Below are 26,977 nucleotides of genomic sequence, written 5' to 3'. Positions count from 1 at the left end.
TCTCAAACTCTCTATTTGCAGCACTTATTTGCCCAAGAATTTTCTACATGGCCCCAAACATAAAGATACATAACTTAGGTTTACAAATTAAACATTTACTGGCAAGAAATAATTTAAAAAACTATTTAAAACATTTATTTTTCAGTATACATGAAATATCCCCATTTGTGAAAGATGAACTCAACTTGCATGCCAATGAGAAGGATGTGCTGTCTACACTTACATAAAGCATGAAATCTTGTCGGAATGGTCAACAGAGCAAGACCTAGAACATCCTCAACAGTTTTCAGAGTGACCAATATCTAGTTATTATAATTATCAATACTGACAACACCATCGCATAAATATGCCATACAGAATGGCAGAAGTAGATTTAAAGCCATTCCAGAAATTATTAGAATCCCAAGTCAAAATTAATGAGGGTTCTTCATGAAATTCACAGCAGCAACCCAAAAGGCAGTGTTTGAAATTAAACGTTCTAACACAATACAATTCAAAGACATAATTGATACTTCCTGAGGACTTCGGGAGGGTCCTTCTGTCTTTCTGCTTATGCTTATGCTTAGCATAAGCCCTTATGCTTCTATGAGTGCAGAAAACCTTCCATGTGCCATGAAAACACTGTTCTTCAGAGTATAAAAGTCTTGAATCTGAGCAGAGTGTTGCAGGCAGCAGCTGGTTCTGTGTGACTTCATGATACACACAGTGCAAATATGCAACTGTGTGTTCAGAGCCAAGACACATGAAGTTGTGCTGCCAGAAACACACTGGACTCATTACCTGTGTGGATTGATTTTCAGTCATTGTGCTATTCACAAACACTCTCCAGCTGCCAAGTTTCTCAGGGCTCCCAGACTCAGCTCTGCGGCCCTTCCAGATGGGGTCATGCTCTACAGTTTGAGAAGCCGGGTTTTAGATAGATGTGGGCACCTGGGTGGGATTTCGCTTGTTTGATCTTTACCTCTGACTGCCTCAGTACCTGTCAGCACTGTGCAGCAGCCCCATCCATAGATACAGGCTGGCGCTCCACGGATGAGTGGACAACTTCACATCTCTTCTTCTGTGGACATGCTTGTCACCGTTGCTATTTTGCCTTTCTTTGTGGATTGATACAGCTTTCCCTTCACTAAATCTACCTCTTCAGTAACAAGAACCTAGTCTACCTTTCTCCTTGTTGCAGTGCAACCCTTGGCACAGTGTCTGATCCTGAACAGAGAGGAGAAGACATTGTAACACGGCCCAAAGTCTGTTTCATGAACAAGTAAAAGCACTTCCAAACCCTTCATGCTGTAATCTACAAGTTTCCCCGTATATTTAACCTTTAATTCAGCCCCTAGGTTCTTAAACAATTCCTGCCTCATAATGCCAATTGAGATATTTAGATGTTATTAGTCATATGTGCAGATACCTGAAGTCTCTGGGCCCATCACAGGAAGCAGCCTACTAAGATTCTTGGTGCCTGGGGAAATCCCTGCTTCCAAGTCAGAACATTGTCATCTTTGTGTTATCACCACATTCAAGAGATAAAACTTTTCTATTCAATTTCTTTGTAAAATATACACTTGAAGAGAATAAGAAAAACAGCTACAACAAAAACCAAAGTCTTATGCAAAACAGAGTAGAAAAACTGATCCTGGGAGGTCTCACAGCCCAGTGCTACCAGAACAGATAGCCCCACGTTCCACCCTTGGCATCTGAAGGAAATGGGCAAAAGGAGGGCACTATTGCAACATGGGAGCAGATGTGACTGCTAGCCACATCTTTTCCAATATCATCTTTTCCAAACTGAATCTTTCTCATCATGCAGCTAAGCTGTAACCTGGACATGTGCATCCCAAATTTCACCTGTGCATGTCTGCCTAGTCATTGATTTAATAATAAATATTTAGTTACATGAACTGATCAAGGCCCCAGGGGTGGGGTAGGGGGGAGACAGTGCTTACAGATCAGCCAGAGACAGTCACAATTATCAGTCACACAATCAAATTAAACAGGTCAGAAAGTGACAAGCACCATAAAGAACACAAAACAAGAATGCACAATCGAAAGCAAGGGGACAGGAGGTGACTTCAGGTGGAGGTGATGAGGATAACTTTTCAAATCTGGAAATGTTTGGGAATACAAAATCAAAGAAGGAGGACTAGATGAGAGTCAAGGAGACAATAAACACTAAGATTCCAAAAGAAGTCTGCAAACTAAATAGGATTGTTAGTGTCCTAGGCTCTGCCGGACCCTAGAGGGATAGCTGGGATGTACACAAAATTTTCTCAAAACAGTGAAGTTTCCCAAACTTTTCATGATATACTTTTCTTTAACAGAGTCTGGGTGTGTGGCCTCCTTCCATTTCTGAAGATTAGAAGATGACCCAGTGCTTAAAAGTGTTCATTCCTCAAGCCTGATGACCTGACCCATGGTAGTAAAGGGTAGAGTCTACACAGCTGTCCTCTGCCTTCCACAGGTGTGTCCCAGTATATCCTCTTACACACATTTCATGCACATATAAGAAATAATAAAAACAAACAAAAAAAGACTTTCTTCTCAGCCTCCCCAGAGTTCAGGTAAATGAAGTACAAAGATGATTTGGCATATTTGGCACATAAGAAGCACTTAGAAAACACTACAGCTGCAGTTACTGCCATGGTCATCATTATCATCTACTATCATCAACCATCATCAGTATCACCATTACCATCACCACCAACCATCATCATCACCAACCATCATCAACCATCAACCACCATCATAAACCATCACCACTGTCAACTATCATCACCATGATCATCCATTATCAACCATCATAACCATCACTATCATCAATCCCTATCATCAACCACCATTATCATCATCAACCATCACTATCATCAATCATTATCAATCATCGATATTACTATCATTATCAGCCATCACCATTAACTATCACTATCATCAATCACAATTATCATCAACCATCACCATCATGAACCACTGCCATCAACTATGATCACCATCATCAACAATCATTATCATCATCATCAAGCATTATCATCATCACCAACCATCATTATCATTATCAACCATCATAAATCATTAATGCCATCATCATCATCATCGTTATCATATTACTTTTCCTTTGTTTGGGAGCTCAGTTAAGAAAGAAGTGGCAGGCTGAGGAGATGGTTCAGTTGATAAAGTGCTCTTCTTCCAAGTGTAAGACCCTGAGTTTGGATCTTCATAACCCATACAAAAAGCCAGGCATGGCATTGTGCAACTGTAATTCAGTGAGATGGGAGGTAGAGATTGGCAGATCCAAGTTTGCTGGACAGCTTGGTGATGCTCCAGGTCAATGATAGACTCTGCCTCAAACACACACACATAAAAAGCGGAAGGTACCTGAAGAGTAACCCCTAAGGTTGTCTTCTTACCTCTACATGCACATGACATTTGTAGACACATAGGTGAACCCCCTCCCCCCACACACACACACATAGAAAGAGGCAGGGTTTTTCTCCTAGAGAGCACAGATTTAGTAGGCAGCTACACCCAGATCCTCAGCTCAGCTCTGCTACTCACTGCTATGGGACCTGGGAAATACACCTAACTTCAACTTTCTCATACATAAAAATACTTGCTCTTGTGGACTGATGGTGAAGAACAGGACTTGTATATATGAAAGGCTTAATAAAAAGTACTGGCTTTATTCATATTTCCCCTGTCCTTTCTTCATAAATAGATTACTGCAAAACTGGATGTAGAAGAGGTGGCTTTGGTGACACAACTCTGACCTTTCCTTTTGCTAACTCACATGCCTACTTTCCCTTTGGCTTCTTCTAATTGAGGCATTCAAAGCCTGTTTCTCTCCATATGTTCCCTGGTCTGCACCTGTCCCATTGGCTGGGCTAGCAGCATTCACATCCCAGAGCTGAGATCCCATGTGCCCATCTCCTCCACCAGTCCTGGACTGTAACCATCATACTGTCCTTTGGGACCCCAATCAGCACAGGACACATTTTCCACAGCCTTGTCTCTCTGCCCCTGGAAAACAGCTTCTACACAGCTGCCAAGTCAAGCTGCCTTTCCTAGGTCTAGACAGTGGGGCAGTCTGACAGTCGCACATGGCTGAGAGCCTGGCACAGAGCTTGGCATTCACAGTCTCTTGGGAGGAGGTTGCTGGCAGCACAAGGAGATAACCTCTCAAGGTTAGACTTGAAATGCTTTTCTGTATCTGGGAGAGGGTGCAACAGAGATGCAAAGCTCAGAGCAACAGCTCCACCCTCTCCACCTCACAGGAAACCAAGACTTCTTGAAGCCCAGCTTCAAAAAACAAAACCTAAAAGCTCCCAGCCCTCATGGTATAATGCAATGGCTCCGAGATTAACATGATGTGAAGGCCTCCTGAGGCTGGCACAATTCAAGGTCCAAAGATGGATCATGGAGAAGCTCCCCCAAGCCAGAAGGCATTTATTCACCACCACATATGCCTATTGCTTCAAACCCAGGAACAAAATAATCATTAACCCTGTGCCATAGGCCTCGGGAAGCATTCATCACATAAACACAAACCCTAGGAGTTGACATCTGAGCTGCCACAGGCTGTCTCGAGACAGTTCCTACACACTGCCTCCTGCAACTTTAGGATCAACATTGGGCTGAGTAGCAGCAGCACTAGCAGATGAGAAGCTGTAGTATGATGGCACCTGTTTGGGGAACTTCAGGATGCAGCTCTATTTAGCCCTTACAGCAAGGAAAGGGACAGGCGGGTACTTGAATCCTAATGCAAATTTATCTGGGTTGAGGCTAGGGCAGCCTGGTTCTTAATTCTTGACTGGAGAGGGAGGGTGTGTGTGTGTGTGTGTGTGTGTGTGTGTGTGTGTGTGTGTGTGTGTGTATTTGCACACTCATATGTGTGTGTAAATGTGTATGTATAGGACAGAGGACAACCAATACCTCAGCTGTTGTTCTATCTCCCCCTCCCATGCAGAGTCTCTCACAGGCCTAGAACACATCAAGCTGGCTAGGCTGGTTTTCCAGAAGCCCCAGCGATGTATCTGTCTCTACCTCCTTAGTACTGGGACTACAGCACACACTACACACCAGCATTTTTATATGGGTTCTGAGAATAGAACTTCAACACCCCCATTACCAACATTCTCATTACCAACTGAGCATCTCCTCAGCCCCAGGAAAAGATATTTCTAAGACTTATGGTATGTCTACAGACAACCTTGTGGGTGGAGAGTGACCCAAACAGCAACTACATCCACTTGCGGGTGCCTCAGAGGGACACGGTGTAGCAGCTCTACTCACTGGGTTACCTCCATCCATGTAGAAGGCCCTCAGGTACCATGTTAGTTGCTCCCAACAATCCTAAGAAGACCTGGCATGATGTTAAAGAGGACAACACTGTGAGTCCACATTTAGGATGTCACTGCATGTCTCCAGGACCCAAGACATGCCTAAGGAACAGAAGGAGTTTCCCTAGCTTTATTTTCTGACATGTCTAAAAACTGCTGCTTAGTCCAAGCTCTCATGCCCACTTATCTAAGGTGCTAAGTGTGGGGCCTTGAGTATGCAAAGATGATCTTGGGAAAGTGTGGTCATGGCAGCTGATATGTAGGCCTCCCTGTTGTGGGCTCCATGGAAACCAAACCACTTTGGTAACATTAAATAGGAAAATACTCAGGACAAGAAAGCCATTCCAGTCAGGGCAGGCCCTATGACAAGCACTCAACAAAGTCTAAATCAGTGAAAAGAGTGGGCCCCAGAGAGAACAGATGGGTAACTGGGAGTTGAAGAACTTGATAAAAAGCCTAAAGGTAGAACTCTGATGGGGGTGGTGCATCAGGCATACAAGGATGAGAGAAACATAATCCAGGTATGACTTCAGTAGAGACCTGGGCCTTGTTTTAACAACTCATCCATCCATCAATCTAGCAAATGTGCAGCAAGCTAGCCTGTGCTGGACACTGGAGTCCGTAGGAAATAGATGAACCTGAACTCTGACCGTCTAAGTGAGTAATGTCCTTGGAGGCTGCAGGTCCCAGCCCACTTATGACTATACTCAGTGTCTGAGTCTAGAGTCCTAGAAACGCCAGACAAGAAACCTAAACTTAGTGGCTGTACCCACTGTAGGTGGACCACCTCAGCACAGGCAAGAGGCTGTGGATGTCATCCCTACTGTGGCAGCAAGTCTTTACTCTCTAGTCTTGATTCTGCCAGCTACAGAGAGCCCAGAAAGAGCTCCCCATTTTCCATGGAGCTGTGGCTACAGGGGACATGTGCCCTGCAAGTACCACACCTGCACTGAGTCAGTGTCAGTCATGGGACAGGGGCCTTTTCTATTGGGGCATCTGAGGTGAGGTGACATTGGCCTGCAGCTGCCCATTAAGATCTACTACAGTATGGCTCTGTGCAGTGGGCAAACTGAGAGTCCTCAGCAGCTGCACAGAGGACAGGCTTCGGTGACACTGAATCCTTACAAATTACCCTGCTGCCTGGGTCTTCACCACTGGGCAAACTGTGAGTGTCATTTAAAAGCATTTCCTCTTCACACCACCAACCCTCACTCCAAGTTACAGCTCCCTAAGTGTCTTACTTAGGGTTTCTATTGCTGTGAAGAGACACCATAACCATGACAACTCATAAAGGAAAGCATTTAATTGAGGTGTCAGCTTATAGTTTCAGAGGTTTAGTTCATTATCATCATGGTGGACATGGTGGCGTGCAGGTAGACATGGTGCTGGAGCTGAGAACTTTACATCTTGATCAAAGACAACAGGAAGTGAACTGAGACACTAGATGTGGCTTGCACATGTATGAGACCTCAAAGCTCACCTCCACAGTGACACACTTCCTCCAACAAGGCCACACCCACTATAACAGAGCCACACCTCCTAAGAGTGCCACTTCCTTTGGGGGCCATTTTCTTTCAAGCCACCACACTAAGGAAGCCTCTACACAGGAGCAAGCACAGACAATGAACTAACGGACACATTGCTTGAAGTGAGCCCAGCTCCCAGGCTGCAAGTGCAGGGACTCTGGGGATGTTACTTGGACAGGAGTGCTGTCCTGCAGCTGCAGGGCTGTGAGCAGCATCAGTCCCTGCCTCTCACTCTTCCTGCCCCCACCCCAACTCCAATCTAGTGAGGAAGAAGACAGGCAGGTGAGGCAGGTTTTTAAAGTACTGCTTCTGGGCAGGGGGACTTCTGAGCTGATTGCACAGGAGGCCCCAGTCTCAGGAACAGAAATGACAGCAAGCACAGGAGGAAGCCCCCAAAACACTGAGGACAGAAGCCATGCAGGTGCCACACCCTGATATTCCAAGACCACAACCAAACAGAACAGATCCCCCCTTCCCACTCTACCCTCAAAACAACTTTCTATAACCACCACCACCACCAACACAACAACAAGAGCAACTACTACAACAACAACCCTGGGACTGGCAAATGTCATCTCCTATGTACTGTGGCTTGAGAGGCATTTGCTTTCCTGTCTGGGTCAGTCTGAGGAACCTTGACATGTTTGCAGCAGTGGTCTACAGTGACACTGAAAGGAACTTCCGTCTCATCGCCAACCAAACAAACACAGGTTAAAATCTGCACAAGGACAAGAGTCCTCCATTAAAAAGTCAGTGAGTACTAACAGAAGCAACTAGGTAAACACAAGAAAATATCCCCACCACAGGGCGACCCAATAATTTAAAGTAACGCTCACAAGCAGGCAGGATGTGTGCTGCAGCGTTCAAATGCAGTTCAGGAGAAACAAGGGCCTGCAGCTCTCCCTAGCTCCTCCCCCTGACAAGAGCTGTGCAGAGAAAGCCTGAAGTCACACTGGCAGAGGGAGGCACACCAAGAAGCCATTCTACCAACTGACCTGCTGGACTTCTCTGCCCAGGGTTCTTCAAGAGTTAGGAGTTCTCTGTGTCAAGGACTAAGGGTGGGAGAGAGCACCAAGGAGTGGGGGAAGGAGGCCGAGGTGCTGGGAGGGGGGGAGGGAGGAAGACAACAAACAGGAGGGGAAAGAACAGGCAAGAGGGAATGGAGATCAGACGGGAAGGGGAGGGAGAAAAAGAAGTGACCTCGGGTCTCCAGACCTGACACTTCCTGCTTCTTCCTTGCCCCGGCCCTCAAGCAGGGGTGGGGAACCAGGAATGCCGACAATGAGTCTGCATCCCCGCAAAGGAGTGGCTCCAGTGGAAGCTCACAGTGGAACCAGGGATCCTGATGCTGGACCTAATCAGCAGCATGTGCTGAGGTGACCCAAGTGACAGGGAAGGCCTGCCAGCCATAGGTGCTGGGCCTCACACTACACAGCACCTAGACCAAATGTCACCCTTCCTGCCAAGAGGCCACTATGACTGCATTAACTCCTCGGGGAGAGGCTGTGATAACTGTTGTGCTCTGTATGAGCAGGAAGTAGGAGAGAAGGGTCAGGACACACACCTCCTGTGATTACAGGGCCCCATTCCAGCATATGCCACAGTGTATCTGGGCCTAAAACTAAAGTGTGCTGGACACGACTACAGACCACATCCTGTACGTTAGCTTCAGGGAGGTCCCTTTAAGGAGGCTTTATTTCAGCTGTGATATATCAGCAAGTGGAAAATGACTCCTGGGCTATGTGTTTAGACACTTAGCCCTGGATACAGCAGTACTGCCTGCTACCCTGCATCTGGGATCATGTTAGCTGGGGTGGGGTAGACATGTGTACCACAGGTGGTACTGGAACACTTAGTGCTGCTGTTTGGGGAGGGTATGGGACCTTTGGGACAGAAGGCATAGCAGGGGCGGTGAGTCACCAGGAGTGAGGCTCTGAGAGTGACAGCCTGGCCCACCTTCTAGTCCATGCCCTAGCTTCCTGTCTGCCACAGTTGTGTGATGAGCTACTGCCAGCTCCCTCCACCATACACTAAGCAGTTCCAGCTGCCTCAGCTGCCATTCTGTGGTAGTTTGATAGAAAATGGTCCCCAAAGGGAGTGGCACTATTAGGAGCTGTGGCCTTGTTGGAGTAGGTGTGGCTCTGTTGGAGGAAGTGTGTCACTGTGGGGGTGGGCTTTCAGTTCTCCTATGCATGCCTCCATGTCCCACCATGATGATAATGGACAAAACCTCTGAACTGTAAGAGAGCCACCACAATTAAATGTTTTCCTTTATAAGAGTTGCTGTGGTCATGGTGTCTCTTCACAGCAATAGAAACCCTAAGACAGAAGTTGGTACCAGGGACTGGGGTATTGCTGTGATAGGCCTGAACATGCTTTTGTTTGAAGGAATTAGGACTTTGTAAGTTTGGGTTAGGAAATCAGTGGAATGCTTTAAGCACTGCTTAATGGGCCATACTAGTAGGAGCATGGAAGACAATGGTGCTGATAATGATTTGTACTGTGGGGCTCAGGAGGTTTCAGAGGAGAAAAATATTAGTATGTGGCTTAGAGACGGGTCTTGTGATATTATGAAGAATGTGGCTGCTTTTTGCCCTTGTCAGAAAAGTCTGCCTGAGGTTAAACTAAAACATTTGGATTAATTCCGTTGGCAGAGGAAATCTCAAAACAGCCTAGTATAGACTCTGTGGTGTGGTTATTAGTGTTAACTCCGACGAAGATTTATAATGAAAAGGAGCAAACTTAGCAAATAAAAATACAAAATGAACAGATAGAGAAAAGGGGCATCAGAAAGTAGAATAGAGCTAAATCATGTGTTTAAGGAGATATACTGATTAAGAAATGGGATGAAGGGAGTGGTTATAGGGAAAAGGGACCAGCCAAAGAAACCCACCCTGGCCCTGAAACACATGCCAGTGAAGGAAACCCACCTTGGACCTGAATCCAGAGCCAGTGAAAGAAACACTTTGGCCCTGAAACCAGAGCCAAAGGAACACACTTTGTCCCTATAATAAGAACCAGTGAAAGAAATATGCCCTGGCCCTAAAATTAGAGCCAAATGGCTAAAAAGGACCAGTGAAAGAAACACAGTACGGCCCTGAAATCAGAGGCAAAAAAAAAGGAAACTAACCAATCCCTGAGCAGGAAAACTAACCAATCCTTGAGCAGAAAATCTTCTCCCTGGAGAAACTCCACCCCTAAGAAGCCCTATATAAGGCCCTCCACCAGTTCACTTGTTGACTGTTCTTTCCCACTATGGAAGAGGCAGCCACTCTCCTGGACTCCTCCTACCCAAATTGTCTTTCTCAAAAGAGTCTTAGGTGAAGATCTTCATTCACAGGTGTAGAACAGAAGAACCTGCTGAGACGTCCCTTAACTGGGCTCAGAGCAGAAAAAAAGTAACAACTTTTTTTGCTACATGTTTGCAGGGGTTTTCCCTTTAGCAGAGTGAAGCTGAAGAAGCAACATCTTGGGCCAGAAAGAAGATGCCGAGCTCTAATGGGAAGCCCCCTTAAGAGGGGGGTGGGGGGCAGAGCAAAGCTCAGCTGTAATGGCTCTCTACTAGGAGAGGATCAGGATTGCTATAGCCTGTGGGGAGATTATCTTCCACCACACCCCAGCTTCAGATATCACCTGACTTCCCGACAAGTCAGAATACCTTTCCCTCCAAAGCTGAACTGTCTTATTGCTGCTCCACCCTCCAGAGCTGTCCGACCGCAGCTCTAAGTGTAGCCTGGCTTCCCGACAAGTCAGGATACCTTCCTTCCAGGGCTGAGCTGTCCTATTGTGGCTCCAGTCTCCAGAACTGTCCTACTGAGGCTTGAGGTACAGTCTGGCTTCCCGACAAAGTCAGGATACCTTTCCCTCCAGAAATGTAACACTCACATACAGTGGTGACCTCAGGGCAAGATCCCTCCCAGCTAAGTTTCTGACTTGTGAAAAGGAATTAAAGAAAAGTTTAGAGCTGGGCATGGTAGTGCATGCCTTTAATCCCAGCACTCAGAAGACAGAGGCTGGTGGATATCTGAGTTTGAGGCCAGCCTGGTCTACAGAGCTAGTTCAAAGACAGCCAAGCTTAGGCAGTGGAGGAAAACAGAAAACTGGATGTTTTTGATGTGAAGATGTTATTGAACGCGGGGGCCGTGTTCCAGTCCCAGTAAGCAGCAGAACTTGGCAGCTTCAGCCACATGGTTCTGGAGTTAAACATAGAAGAAAGGCACTATGGAATCTGCCTTTACATCTAAAGACAGCTGCTGAGGCCAGGCATGTGTCAGGGTGACCCTGAACGGAGGACTAGTAGAGAGGCATTTCATGAAGCTATGAAGCCTGGATTGCCTTCAAGACCCCAAGATGTTGGAGATGCCAGAGCCATGGAATACTTGCTGAGGAAAGGTGTTAACAGGGAGTGGAACCAGCCTTAGAGAGAGAAGTGTGTTGCAGTCAACAAAGCTGAAAGGAGTTGGTGTTCTAAAGATCACTTTGACATCAGACATGGAGATACAGAGTTTGGAGTTTTGCCCAGCTGGTTTTTGGTCTTGCTTTGGTCCAGTATTTCCTCACTATTCTCTGTTCCCTATATTTTAGAATGGTAATGTATATCCTGTGCCATTATATGTTGGAAGTATGTGATCTGTCTTTTAATTTTGATTTTACAGGTGATTACAAAGAGATTGCATGAATCTCAGAAGAGACGTTGAACTTCAGACTTTTAAATAAGTTTGAGACTGTTATAGAGAATGGGGACTTTTGAAGTTGGACTGAACACATTTTTTTGCATTATGATATGGCTACAAGCTTGTGGAGGACAGGGAGTGGAATGTGATGATTTGAAAGAAAATGGCCCCCAAAAGGAGTGGCACTATTAGGAGATGTGGCCTTGTTGGAGTCAGTGTGGCCTTGTTGGTGGAAGTGTGTCACTGTGGAGGTGGGCTTTGAGTTCTCCTATGCTCAAGCTACTCCCGATGTCTGAGACCACTTCCTGTTGTCTGTAAGATGTAGGACTCTCAGCTACTTCTCCAGCACCATGTCTACCTGCATGCCACCATGACAATAATGGACTGAACCTCTGAACTGTAAGCAAGTCACCACAATTAAGTTTTCCTTTATAAGAGTTGCCGTGATCATGGTGTCTCTGCACAGCAACAGAAACCTTAACTGAGGCACATGCCTTCCCTTCTATGATAGACTATACCATCTAAACCAGGAACCCAGATAAGCCCTCCCCACTTAAGTTGACTCTGTCAGGTATTTGGTCACAGCAGTAAGAAAAGCTAATGACTACAGCTCTGCTTCCCACCCCCTCCTCATTCAAGCTCCTGCTGCCCATTCCTACCATTATATCCCCAATAGTGGCTGATTATGCTTTTTACTCTCCTGAAGACATTCCTCTAATATCTATTATTCAACAGTTACACAGTTGTACCTTGCCCAAGTCCAGCTTTCCCTACCTAAACTGTATACTTAGCAAATGATCACAGAACTGGGATGTCTCAGCCATGAGCACAGAAGAAAGAACAGGGCAGGCAGGGGATCCCCATGACAAGCCACTGTGTCAACTCCATGCCCTATCTGCCAGGTCACTGGCCTGACAACTGTGCCCATAGCTCCCCAGAGGAGAGTGCAGAGGCAATCAGGAACAGCAGAGGACTCTGGTAGCCTGACACTTCCTCCTTCTGCTCCCTGTTACTGGGGATATGATCTTATATAATCGGCTGTATTTGATCTCCCCAAGAAAAAGCAAACATCAAAAGGGAGTTAAGCCTGATACTTACCCATGAGGTGTGTCCACTTCTCTGCAGCTGCTTACAGGGTATGTCCTTAAGCTTCTAAATATGAACTGGAGCACTGACTACATTTTTCTAAACATGAATATGTTGAAAACTCTACCACTTGATGGCCAAGGAAGTCCTCCCTTACTGGATTTCTCATGGCCCTGGGGACTCAGCAAGTCCACATTCCAGTCTTGCAGTACCAGCTGCTATGTTAGCAGAGACAGTGAGTAATGGGGGAATGGAACAGTGGACGGAGCCTTTAGAGCAGTGGTTCTCAACCTGTGGTTCAAAACCCCTTTGGGGGTCAAACAACCCTTTCACAGGGTCACCTAAGACCACAAGAAAACACAGATATTTACATTATGATTCATAACAGTAGCAAAATTACAGTTATGAAGTAGCAACAAAATAATTTTATGGTTGGGGTCACACAACATGAGGAACTGTACTGAAGGGCTGCAGCATTGGGAAGGCTGAGAACCACTGCTGCAGAGGACTGCATTTACTGAGACTGCTGCACCAAAACAAATCCATGGCATCTGCCCATGAGTTTAGGTGGGTGGGTGGGTAGGGAGTTCCATGGGAAGGACACTGAGGGCGACAGGGTCAGATCTTGATACTGACCATCACTTCCTCTGACACAAGGGCCTGAGGACAGCAGTGTCCAGTTCATGAGTCAGATGCACGAAATGACAGTGAGCATCAGGTGCCACAACATCAGCTCTCCCCTCCCACAAAGCTCCTGGCATCCTGGGAACCTCCCACAGGCACTGCCCTTGCCCTGCAGCTACCCAGACGTAGGTCCCGTGTGTAAACCCACCCTCAAGACCCTAGGCCCCTCAGAAATAAGGGAGTCTTGTTCCCTGCAGGCCTCTGGGCAGGTCATATGGAAGGCTTGACAGACTGGATGCCAATCAAGGTTTTTCAACACGGGAGCATGCCCAAAGCCATTTGGTTAAGTGAGGACCCTTAAAGGGTCACGTCTACACAAATCACATGTGCTCAGCATTTACATGTTGTCACATGTGGCTAGGCCCACACTCCAAGGCACAAGGTGGGTGTGTCCTGTTGTTGCCACCCTCTCCCTCCTGCAGAGCAGAGCTGCTTTACTCACAGCTCCTCCCCCCCCCATCCCTGCCCCAACTAACATGGAGGGCCACTGAAGGAAAGCTCAGTGGCAAGTTTGGCTTACCACTGGTTCTGCAGATGGTAAGCACAGGCATGGCATATAGCGGGTCCTTGGTCATCAGCTTAAGGGCAAATAAATTATACAAAGAAAGGAAAAAATCTCTCCTATTTGTAAAGACAAAACCAGGAACAGAGAATAACATCGAGAGACACCTGAGGCCAAAAGATACTTCCAAGAGGCTGAGTGCTCCAAGAACAGCTAAGGACTGCAGTCCCCAGACACACGGTTCTGTGGGATGGAATGTTCTAGAAAAGAGACTGCACCGGGTTTCTCATGGCCTACAGCAGTTAGCTGGTACCAGCTGAAGAAATCACACTCACCATATGGCAAGCCCACAGTAGGCTCTCCAGGACACCACATTCACAGCAGATGCAACAGGTGGAACCAGGTATGAGTGGGAGGAAGGAGCTTCAGCCTTGGAACTGGTTAGTGCGTCCCCAAATGTGAAATGTCACATTCTAGGGCTGAGGCTCCTCCCAGCCCATGCTTCTGCACTGCAGCCCCCATTTCTAAATGCAGCTCAGCTATGTTTCTTATTTAGCGGATGTCCTCTCTCTGCAGAGCCACAAGGTGCATAGAGATGGAGCCTGAGATAAAAGACACTTGAGGCACACAAGTAAACCATCTCAGGAAAAAGGATGAAAGAAGAGTCAAGAAACCCAAGGCCTGGAGTCTAAAAACATTGCCCACTCTAAACCACCTGGGGCCCCATATAGCCTACTGAGTGCCTATTATCTATTATTGATAGGGTAAGAAATGGAATTTCCCAGCATCCTCCACACACACATGCTACATGCATTTCTTTGGCAGGACTGGGAGAGCAGGGGACAGGTGCTCAAATGCTGAGAGTCTTCCGAGGGCACCAACTTTCCTTTCAGCCATAACAACACCCTGTGGCCTCTAAGGAAAAGGGTTCTTCTAGAAGAAAAAGACCTCACTGAAACAAAGCAACACTGTATAATGGAAACCTAACTGAATCAAGCTTCTGGTGAGTGGATTCAAAGGCTGAAATTAATCTCATGTAGACAACAGATGCAGGTATCCTTAGAGGAAAGGGACTCTTACAGGGAAGGATTTGAGGACCCAGAAACACATGTGCTGATGTGTTATTTCCTGTCAATTTAGTAGAGGTAACATTTGCCAAAGGAGGAGAGGGGAATGGTGGATTGTTTTTAATGTCCAAGATCACTCTCTAAACATTTCAGTTGGCCATTAGCACAGATCTTCAACTTGTTTGGAAATTGGGCTATCACCTGGAGAACCAGATTAAATATTTGCAGAGACATAAGACAGAAATGTATTGATCAATAGCAAACTTAATTACATCATGTGGAAGTAATGAGAAATCAAACCACAAACACAACTGGGTACTAAGAAAGAATAGGAGGGAGGACAAGAAAACACAGCAGGTGGGCATACAGGTGGGCATGCAGGTGGGCGGGCAGGGAGGGGGGCGGGCAGGTGGGCAGGCAGGTGGGCGAGCAGGGAGGTGGGCAAGCGGGCGGGCACACTGAAGTGGCTGGCCAAGGGTAGGCTTGCTTCACACCTGACTCATCACTGATTCACTGGTTTGTCTCTGGCCACTGCCTGTTGGCAGCCAGACATCAGTGGCCCCACAGTACGAGAAGTCCTCAGGGTGAAAAGCATTAAACTGGGACGACACTGGAAGCCAGCGTTGGTTTTGTTCTGAAATTTGCCAGAATGCCACTTCTCAGTTCGGGCCCCCTGCAGGCAGAGGATCAGGGGCCCCACTGCACTCCTGAGGACCCACAGTTCCTGCTAGAATCCTTTTCTGCATTTACACAGGCACAGGCACTGAGTTACTATCTGTGCAATGTAGGCAACTGCCTTCCAGTCTTTGGAACTGGAGAATACAGTCTCTAAGTCATTCCTCCAGAAAGGCTTTGGGGACCTGACATTATACCAGCCATATGTCCTGAGGAAGCAACTCTGATGTCCTGCTATGACTGGAGTGGTCACTGTGAGACAGCAAACTGTTTCTGTCTGGTTCTTGTGCCTACCAGGCTGGAAGAGAGCACATGAATGTGCATCCATGCTTGTGTGCATAGTGCAGACTGCAGATGTCTCTCATCTTCTCAGGGATTCAGGTGGCTCACTTTGCAGCAAATCTGAGCCAGGCTGGGCCCCTCCCTTTGGAATCAGGACAGCTGTCCCAGTCATTTTTCTAGGAGTTTCTAAAAAACTTGATTCTATCCACAGCTGGCATTGTGATTTAAATACAAACTGTATCCCATAGCCTCACACATTTGAACACCTGGTCCCTGTTTGGGAAGGCTGTTAGGAGGCAGACACTTGATGAAGGAAGTGGGTTACTGAGAGTGGGCCTTGAGCTTTGTTTTGTTTTGTTTTTGTAGACAGGATTTCTTTGTGCAACAGTCCTGGCTGTCTTGGAACTCACTCTGTAGGCCAGGCTGGCCTCGAACTCAAGAGATCCACCTGCCTCTGCCTCCTGAGTGTTGGGATTAAAGACGTGTACCACCACCACCACCCCCGCCCGCAGGCCTTGAAGTTTTAAAGAACAGCAGCACTTCCCTGCACCCTGAGTGCAGACGCACTTTGATCAGTTAGCCTCTTGTCCCTGCCACCAGGTCTTCCCTGCCTTGATGGACTATGTCCTTCTGCAACTGTGAGACAAAAGGAACCCTTCCTTGTTGTGGAGTAATATTTTTGTACACTGTGAAGCTCTGTCACTGGGATTGGTTTAATAAAAAGCTGAGTGGCCAATAGCTAGGCAGGATTTTTGGGGCAGAGAGGATGCTGGGAAGAAGGGTGGAGACACAGAGAGACACCAGCCAGATGGAGAGGAAGCAGGATGGGGAGTACAGAGTAAAGATAACCAGGCCACTTAAAAGAACACAGATTAAAAGATATGGGTTAATTTAAGTTATAAGAACTAGTTAGGAACAAGCCTAAGCTAGGGCTGAGCTTTGGTAATTAATAAGAAGTCTCCTACACAGAGAAACCCTGTCTCGAAAAACCAAAAAAAAAAAAAAAAAGAAAAAAGAAGTCTCCATATGGTTATTTGGGAGCTGGCTGGTGGGTCAGAAAAGATCCAACTACACTTCCTCCTTAGGTTGCTTTCTCAGGGTATTTTATCAGGAGAGCAGCTAAGGCAGTGAGACTAGATCTAACGTCTGTCTGCGGTGGCAGCATGAGCTAAAAAGCCATGTCACTAAATGTGTGTTTCTCTGTGTTTTTGTTTCCTTATCATGAGACAGGTATAAGAGGGTCTTACCTCACAAAGTTGCTATGAGCACTGACAGAGCTAATTCTCACAGCATGGAAATCAGTGTGGGGTTGGGGGCTGGGGCTGGTAATTCTTACTTATACTACTAACTTAGCCTAGTCATGCTTTATGCCAGTGTTCCCACCTGGTGTCACCCGTGGCTAGATGTTCTTTTCACTATTGTGAATTTAGTATTATTTTTTAAGCTGACTCATTTCCTATTTACTTAGGATTTTATTTTTAAAGAAATTGTACCTCAGACATGGGAAAGTAGAATTGTGTCATAACTGAGAGGCAAACGTAAAAATAAACACAGTGAAAACAAATGACACCTGTTGTTGGCCCAAGGTGTCAATCACCAGCTTCCTGTATTATGCAAGTAGGAGGTGGAGGGCCTAAAGCTGGGACATCCTCCAGAGAGAGATGGGCATGTCTAACCTGCAGCCCACAGGCCACATGTGCTCCAAAATAGTTATGACTGTGGACCAACACCTCGTAGATGACAATGTCATACTGCAATGTCAGATGGTTGGACACCCTATACTAGAAGCAGTGGAAGCACTATGGGGGAAGGGTTCTCCCCAAAGCTCTTCCATTTGAACTCCAGTTACTGTCTTCTAAACTTCCCCCTCCCCGGAACAGCATGGCCCAAGCTGCATGGCCTCATAGAAGCTTCCACTAATAGAGACATTATCCTTGCCGGGCAACAACATGGCCACCACAGGCCCAGCTAGTAAGCACCTGAAACATGACTAGTGTGACCAAGGAACAGGTGTTCAATTTATTTGGTTTTAACTAATTTCAATCTAAACAAGCATGTGTGGCTAGTGGCTGTGGTAGGAGACAGGACAGTTTACTGAGAAAGCTGCACAGGGCTCTTCACAGGCCTGGGGTCATTTGTGGTTGTGCCCTCAGCTGCCTGCAAAGGAGATCCTTTGAAAGCAGACAGTAAGTTACCACAGGATACAGCAGATTCTGTCCTAGCCTTCCTCACTCTGAAGCCCCATGTGGAGGTTTCCTTTTAGCTCTTTGTGAGGAATTAACAGCTTTTCTTGTTGTTAGCAATGGAATTACTCAAAATAGCCAACTGCATTTCCATTTCACAATGGCTGCCAGGAAGCCCTTGGGAAGCTCAAATCACTGGGAAAGACTATGTTAGACCTCAGAATAAATACAGTCTCTCCTCTTTCCTTTAAAACCCTTTGAGTTTACATTTCATTCAACCCTGGTATAGTTTTCTCTTCTCTTTTATCATTCTTTTATATATGCTTCTCTAGAAATTGCCTCAATTTTAAATAACATGCATTTTTTAAAAAATCTTATAAATAATGCCTGGTGGTTCCATTATTTAAATAAGTCACTTCTATCCATTATCAGTGACATGGAAAACACTGCACAAAGCTTCCTAAAATGTTTCCAAATACCAACCAGAAGCACTGCCAGACAAGGGCTAATGCATATGCTATACATGGGACTGAAAACATAAACATCGAAATCCCCACAAATCTCGTTGCAAAGCCCTCTTCAGAGCACACAGATCCTGTAGAACTGGACCCTGAGGCACTCATGCACGAAGGGCTTGGACATTCCTGAGGCACTGAGGGAAGACATTTGCAGTCTTTGCTTGTTTGCAGAAAAAGGGCCCTTTCTTTTGCAATGTGTAACCTGACTGGGCGTGACGACACACCTGTAATCCACACGCTTGCAAGTTTAAGGCCAGCCTAGGCTGTATACCAAGATCCTGTCTCAAAACAACAACAAAAGCATAGTCTGATTTTCATCATGGTCATCTTCCTACTCTCAGACATGTGGCTGAGTAAGATCACTGCCATCCCTGGTTTCCAGCAATGGTTACAGGAGTCAAGCTGAGCAAGCCATGAAAATCAAAATCCTACCCCTAACACCAAGATTCAGCCATAGACCTGAGACCCAAGATGAACTATGAGCCATAGCCCAGGTCTTGGCTGAAGCCGGACAGGCAGACCGGGTGTGTGGTGCTGCTGGGGGACAGTTGGTAAAGTCACAGACAGCTGGCAAGTCACAGAGCAACAAGAACACAAGGCAAGGCAGGAAGCTCCATGCACATCCTCCCACCTGACCAAAGGCCACACCCCACTTCACCAGGGCAGATGCTACAGATATACAAATGGTGCCAACATGCAAAGCACATGGCACAAACATGATGTCAGCATGAAACCCAGGCACTTACCTGATACACGTGGAACGCGTTGGCTGCTTTGCCTCGGAGAAACACGGACGGGATCCAGACATTGATTAGTGCTCGATTTGATCTGACCAGAATAAAGAGATGAGAGTGGCCATTTTTACTTACAAAAAAACCCAAAGCAGGCCAAGATACTATTTTCTCCTCTAAAAGGAATTTCAAACAAGTCACATATACAACAGACATCATACTTACAATGAGATAAGAACATGTTTAATACTTATCACTAGACCTCAGAAGATTATCTCTAAGGAACTTGGTATAAAGGATGGAGATATAGAGAGACAGATATATATAGAGATATAGATATATACACACATATATATGTGTGTATCATTTAAATATATGTATATATGGTATATATATATCATATATATTTTAAATGTACATATGCAATATATACTCTGGAATGAGAAAGAGCTTGGTCTTGAGTTCTAACTAGCTAAGTGACCTTGGTAGGATGCATCTAAAGCTCAGTCACACATCTGATAGAGGAACAGTAATAGGGAGCAGAGGGATATCATACACAGGAACACCCAGTCTCTACAGCACCCCATGGAGCCACCTGCCTTCCACTACCCTGATTTCTGACTGTGATCTCCATTTTCACACAAGAGTTCAGGAAAGCAATACCTATGGTTTGGGGGTGATAGCTGCTTGGGCTTGGGGGAGAAAAGGACAATGGAAAATAACAAATTAGAGAAACTCAGATGCCAGGTACAAACACCCTCTTGTGACTCCTCTGAACACTGTGTATAGTGCAGTGGACACACCTGGAAGAGGGAATCTAACCAAGGAATGGCTTCCATCCGACGAGCCTATGAGCATGTCTATGGGGCACGTTCTTAATTGCTAACTGGAGTAAGAGGCCCAGGCTCCCTTAGCAGTGCCATCCCTGGGTGGCTAGGCCTGGGTTGTGTAAGGAAGGTAGTAAGTGAGGGAGAGGAAGCAAGCTAATAAGCAGCGCTCCTCTGTGGTCTCTGCTGCAAGCTGCTGCCTTGACTTCCCTGGATGATAGACAGTAACACACAAGTCTAAGAAGCCCTTTCCTCCCCATGTTGCTTTTGGTCATGGTGCTTATCACAGCACAGTTTGTCTAACTAAGACAAGCAAGATTTAAGCTAAACTACATGGAGCATGGGTCAATGATAAAGCACTTGCCCAACACAAGCCAGTGCCTGGGTTCCATTTGTAGCACCTAGAAAAGGAAACTTCAAGTACAAAACCATTCCCTGAGGACATCACCTGCAGAGCCCCATGCTTTTCCTCACACTGACTCACTCAATCCCCATGAGAACTATTTAACATATTTGAGGGTATTTTGGTTATATGAAAGTTCTGCCTTATAGGGTGACTTGAGGTACACAATGCACATCCCACCCCAGCTCTACCAACCTGAAAAGGGGGCTATGGCTGAGATCTTCAGGAGCGTCCTGACAGCTGTCTAGGCATGGTGCCCTTTCTGGAAGACCCTGTCTTGCCTCCACCCAGAGCTATCCAGGAAGAGGGGCTCATCCTGGGCATTCCTGCTCAGAACTCAGCACCTGCTTGGGCTTGTAGCATAATCCAAGATGCCAGTGGTTTGCTGAAGACTCCATGACCTTCATGATCTCACAATCTCCAAAGAGAAAAGCAATCTATCCTAACAAAGAAAATAACCCTCAGGCAAGCAGCCCTGTGACCCTGGCACTTCTAAGCTCTGGCTCAAGGTGGTGACCTCATTCCAGGGGACAATAAGCCATGAATGATCACGTGTTCAAAGATCAAAGTACAATCAACAATCTGGAGCCACCAAATTGGTCTGTGCATCCAATGGCACTCCACCGGCAAAGGTCCCAAAGCTGTGCCTGTACCTAGAGCACCCCAGGACATTTCTGTCACCTAGACAGGGGTACAGAAGAGCAATGCCTTGGTTCCATTCCTTTTCCCAACTGCTAAGGCCAGATGACCCTGCAGGGCCAAAGCAGGTGACCCCAGACTGGGTCACACGTTCTTGTTCTAAGCCATTTACTACATTGTGTTGGAAGTGACAGTCCATGTGACTCCCTCCTGCACATTAGCTCCTTTGGTCCTCTCGCCTCCTCCTATTTATCACTCATCTGTTCATGAACCAAGTATCTAGTTAGAACCTACTATGTGACAGACACAACGCTAAGTATGAGAGATGGAGGAACAGAGAAAACAGATGCAGCCCCTATTTCATGGATTATTCTGTTCACCATGAAAGGGGAACAAATTACATACATTATTCTGCCATGACCAAAGAAAACAGTGACTTCAGTTTTAAAATTTTAATGAGGCATGGTCTAATCTGCAGAATACCTTATGTGTATTCTATCTTGGATCTATAGGATCCACATGGTCTCTGTTTGTGATCCTAAGAGGAGGTCCAAGGGAAGGAAACTATGGGGCCACAGTCTTTCCCTAATTCTCTTTGCTTCCAGGGACCATGAGGTAGGCAGCTTCCTGCCAGCCATGACATGCTGTCTCAACACGGGCCCAAGAACTATGTCTGCCTTAGCATTGATTGAAACCTATAAAACAAAACAACTCTTTAATTCTATAAGCTGATTACCTTAGTTACTTTGTATAGTAAAACGCTAACAAAGTGTGGATTCTATTTGTAGCTGTATCTTTATCTATGTTATGCTTAATTGCTTTATAGTGTTGTTCGAGTTCAGTTACTTACTGATCTTCTTTCTGGTAATGGAGTGTATAGTCTCCAACTGTTATCATAGAACTGGTTTTGTTTTAGTCTGTCTTTATACCATGTGTTTTAAGGCCCCATTGTTGGGGATATACACTGGAGCGTCAAAGTCATCTTCAACTTAGATAATTTTTCTCCCCATCCTTGCTTTCTTATCTATCACATCCACCTCATGGAAGTCCCCAAGACAGATGGGGCTTTCAATGTCCTGTGCCGTCCACAGTCTCACGCCAGTTGCTAACATATTCTGAAAAGCTGGTTCCAGGACTTTCACTCTATGAAAAGGGGACACTAAGGCTCAGTGAGGTGACATGGCTTATCTGAGGTCACAATGTTGTAAGTCCAGTACCTAAGATTTCAACACAGGTCTCCTGGTTCTAGACAAAATGTTCTTCCCAATGTCCTGCCTCCCCCATGCTCTAAAAGTAGCCTTTCTGAATGACCCTTCTCATAGGGAGGCAGGACCTTTGTTGTCGTTGAGACAAAGGCTCACTGTGTATGTGGCTGGTCTTGAATTCCTGGGTCTAAAGCTAAAGAGCCTGGACCTTCATCCACTGCCCACAACCACAAGAGAAAAAGGAGGCTCTCTCTGGCCCTGAGCCCCATGTTCTTGGGAGTTTGAGGGGACTGTGGATTCCCCCAAACAGAAAGTGTCTGAAGAACACCTGCCCCCTCAGAGGTTAACAGCAGAGCCCTCAGACAGAGTCTGAACCAGTCAATCCAAAGCAATGCCACTGCTATGGGTAGGCCAGACAGCAGCATGAGGAAGGAACATCGGGCAGCAGCCAGGTGAAGAATAGAGTGTGGGCCCTGTGCAAAAGGACCCTCAGCCCTGTTTAGCTGACTGTGGCCTTGCAGGAGTGACAGGTTAAAACTCTATGGGACACCTTCCCAATTTTAAATGTCAAGTGAAAACCAAAATGACTTTGAATGTCCAGGGGAGAATAAGCACATTAGATGGTCTGGAGCTCAGCAAACTTCCCCAGCTCTACAACCAAACAGGCTCTGAGCTTTTCTACCATTCCCTTCAGGACACAGCTAGCAACAGGGTTCACTCTCTAAGGGCCCCTCAAGAGCACATGCATGAACTTACATTTCAAAATCGGACAAGCTCTGGTCTTCAGATGTTTGGCTCAAATCTCCAGGCACCTGCAGTTAAGAAAAGGAAGGCAGGGCAGAAAGCACAAGTTACCACAGTTTGCACACTCAGGGAAAACTTGTCTCTCCTGTCTCCAAACACTTCCTCTCGGAATGAGGGGAAAGCGGCTACTGGAAAACAAGAAGACTTCATGGAGAGCTGGCTAGGGATGATGTTGCAGTCATAAAAACATGCTGCCATGCGCGATCTCAATTATCTTTACAGAAAAAGCACTGTTAATCCTATTGAGATAATCACAGGCATAAAAAAGCATGTAATTTTGGAGCCATATAGGACTAATTAGGATTGGAGACACAAGATATCATCTGTGCAGTAAAAACAAAACAAAGAAAAAAAAACTACTGTCACCATGAGTATCACAAATGTTACGCCCAGTTTGTGAGCACAAAAGGCCACTAAAATGGCTGTCCTGTTGTCCCATAATGTAAGTGCAACTACAGGCGGAAAGAATATGGATGTTCCTGGCTGAAAGAGCTATTTGAAACCACAATTGGTGACAGAACCAAACAGTATCACAATGACCCCTACCAATGCTGCTTGGGGGCCTAACCACATGCCACAAAGCCAAGTAAGATGACCAGGAGGCACCAACAGCATGTGACCTCCAGTGACCCCCCCCAGCCCCAACCCTGGCTTGAGATGGGAATCAATCCTCAGGGCTGGCACAAAGACTTACAATAGCTATGCTCTGACCACTCAATCCCCGTACCAGCCAGGGGATGGACTTCCTCTTGCCATCTGATTGAAGTTGACTAGGATTTTAGGAATGTAGACAAAGAAAGGGAAAACAGCTGGAACAGAGAAGAGTATGAGGAAGCAAGGGGAAACTGTCAACAATATTCTTCAATTTCCATGACAACTGAGAGGCAGGTGCTGTTTCCCTCTACTAACAAGTGAAATCAAGACTTGGAGTTTCCATCTGGGAAGCAGGCACAAGCCAGGTCTGTGTAGTTCAGTCTTCTGCGATGAAAATGAAGAAACCAGCTAAGACGAAAGAAGTCTTGAGGGTCTCATGTAAGGAGAGCTGGAAGAGACTAGAAGGTTGAAGAAGGCAGCTGTGGAGGCAGGCACATGGCGGGTGGAGCCTGACCTAAGTGGCTTAGTACCAACTTAGTGTCTCCCTTCTTTTTGGCTCCACAGCCATGAGCAAACTATGAGACACTGTGTTGGGTAGATTCAGAATCATCTAGAAGGCTGGTAGGGCATACCAGTCTGTTTGTGAGGACTTTTCTGAAGGCAATTAACCAAGAGAGTTCTGTGTTCAAAAGACTCAGGAAGCAGACGCAGAATGGATGGCACCAGTCTTCAGGCCCTGCCCCAAAGTTATGGAAGGACATAGACCTTCTGACCAGCTGAGCTGCCAGAGAACTCTGAGGGAGCTCCAGGGATGTGACTCCTGTGAGCCATCACCCAGCCAGGGTGGACTTCTTAGTCAGCTGCCTTTGAGTCACCGATGCCCCTGTAAGTAGCCCAATAAATTCACTAGATCACCAAGACGGGTGGAATCAGTCCCCATCTGGGGTGAACAGACATCTGTTCATATCTTCCCAAGTCAAGTCACACAACAAAGAGGAAGGCCCACCTGCAATGGAGACAGAACCACCCCTGCAACTGGAAGTCCCGCGGAACAGGAGGAAAGGAGAAAGCCAGCCAGTGCCAACATCCTTCTCACCAGGGTGGACTGAAGCCCTGCAACATGTGCCAAATAAACCGTCCTTCCCTTGGGTTGTTTACATCAGGGATGTGGTCACAGTGATGGTAAAGCAGCTAATACATGTGCTGCCCTCAACTTCACAACAGGTTAACAGTGGTAACACTGACACTCCCAGGATTGTTCTGAGGATAAAATGTGCCCCTGTCTGTGGAAGACACGGAATAGGAAGACCACAGTCACTGGCTGCATGCTCAGATGTAGCATGGTAACCAGTGAGAAGTAAGAGTTGCACAATGTTATCCTTGATGACTCATGAAGAATCTGCCCAGCCACACTGAGAGTACCTTTCAGCCCATGCATAATAGCCTGGAGGGAGAGTGACCAGGCTCAGCTTTTGTGGTGTCTGCAACTAGAGAATTAAACTGGGCCCTGGCCACACAGCTTCTCTATGAAAGTACTGCTGAGACTCCTGCAGACCCAACACGCAGCCATCTGCCTTGTCACTGGACAGACTCCACCCACCTCACTGGTCCAAGGGCTTGTGGGACTGGGCTTTGGTGTCACACTGCTGCTTTTATGGCTATCACTTTCTTGTGGGTGGCTGGAAAGAGTTGATATAACATATTCAGAAGGCAGGAGGCTGCAGGTACCAAGATCCATAAAAACATTTCATCCTTTGAGAGGGAACCTTTTGCCAAAGTTGACCTAGAAGTAGCAGCCCCATGTACCAATTAAAATGTCTATAAGAGATCATACCTCAGGCAGCAGACATAGTTCAGTGGTAGAACATTTGCCAGCATGGACAAGGCCCTGGATTCCATACCCAGCATAAACTAAAACCAAATCTCAGGTTTTCTTAAAATGTGTACAAACTGCTCTTTTTTGTGGTGCCTCCTAGGTGGTCGGCTATGCCAAGATGAAGCTGAATATCTCCTTTCCTGCCATCGGCTGTCAGAAACTCATTGAAGTGGACGATGAGTGCAAGCTTCGCATGTTCTACAAGAAGCACATGGCCACAGAAGTGGCTGCTGATGCTCTGGGTGAAGAGTGGAAGGGTTATGTGGTCCAAATCAGTGGTGGGAATGACAAACAAGGTTTTCCCATGAAGCAAGGCGTGTTGACCCACGGCAGAGTGTGCCTGCTGTTGAGTAAGGGGCATTCTTGTTATAGACCAAGGAGAACTGGAGAGAAGTGCAAGTCTGTTCGAGGATGCACCGTGGATGCCAATCTCAGTGTTCTCAACTAGGTTATTGTAAAGAAAGGAGAGAAGGATATTCCTGAACTGACAGATACTACTGTGCCTCGTCGGTTGGGACCTAAAAGAGCTAGCAGAATCCAAAAGCTTTTTAATCTCTCTAAAGAAGATGATGTCCGCCAATACGTGGTCAGAAAGCCGTTAAAGAAGGTAAGAAGCCCAGGACCAAAGCACCCAAGATTCTGCGTCTTGTTACTCCACGTGTCCTGCAACACAAAATGCTGGCAGATTGTTCTGAAGAAACAATGAACAAAGAAGAACAAGGAGGAGGCTGCAGAATATGCTAAACTTTTGGCCAAGAGAATGAAGGAAGCCAAAGAAAAGCACCAGGAACAGATCGCCAAGAGACATAGGCTGTCCTCCTGAGAGCTTCTACTTCTAAGTCTGAGTCCAGTCAAAAATAAGTCTCTAAGGGTAACAAATAAATGATCATACCTTAAAAAAATGTGTACAAACTATTCAACTATTTTAACAATGTTAACTAAAGAAGAATGAAGAGATTAGGACATGGCCATGCAAAGAGGCCTGTTAAAACAAGTTTTAAAGAGAAAGAGAGGGAGCATTATCCTGGATAATACACAAAAAGCAGTTTACAGTCGTTACCACTGACAACACTGGAGCGCGAGATTGAGGGGAGAACCTCGATCTTCATCACCCATTTTTCTGTAAGGTGATCTATCTTCTAAGGTGCTCTGAAAACTATAGGTGCTTCTGAAGAATGAGTCGACTTTCTCTCCATTAAGAAAAGATCTACAAGACAGATCTGTAAATGAAGAAAACCCTGGTGCAGATGCAGGCCTAACACAATTAGGGCACCAGCATAGAGAGGGGAGGCCTACCTATTATTACCTGTGCCTGCCTTTGCATCAGAAACCTGCAGGTGGGAAACGCAAGCCATTGATGGCAGGCATCAAT

At 46.2% G+C, this 26,977-nt stretch overlaps 1 protein-coding gene and 1 pseudogene across 6 annotated transcripts in view; one reads left to right on the top strand and one right to left on the bottom strand.

Moving 5' to 3' along the window:
* The window catches only part of Snx29 (sorting nexin 29), a 473,090-nt gene that overhangs the window by 82,822 nt on the left and 363,291 nt on the right, over positions 1 to 26,977 (bottom strand). For all 6 annotated transcript variants that reach the window (XM_052759505.1, XM_052759508.1, XM_052759511.1 and 3 more), the window contains 2 exons: positions 23,088 to 23,143; positions 19,273 to 19,354 (listed from right to left, as the gene is read on the bottom strand). In XM_052759505.1, the coding sequence (XP_052615465.1) occupies positions 19,273 to 19,354; positions 23,088 to 23,143 (138 nt within the window). The remainder of the gene's footprint in view (positions 1 to 19,272; positions 19,355 to 23,087; positions 23,144 to 26,977) is intronic.
* LOC128123283 (40S ribosomal protein S6-like) lies at positions 25,624 to 26,466 on the top strand (annotated as a pseudogene).

The sequence above is a fragment of the Peromyscus californicus genome, unplaced genomic scaffold, assembly GCF_007827085.1.
Source record: "Peromyscus californicus insignis strain IS unplaced genomic scaffold, ASM782708v3 Scaffold_3__1_contigs__length_106647218, whole genome shotgun sequence".
NCBI classification, from domain to species: domain Eukaryota; kingdom Metazoa; phylum Chordata; class Mammalia; order Rodentia; family Cricetidae; genus Peromyscus; species Peromyscus californicus.
The sequence above is the reverse complement of the archived record's forward strand: the minus strand, read 5'-3'. Positions and strand labels throughout refer to the sequence as shown.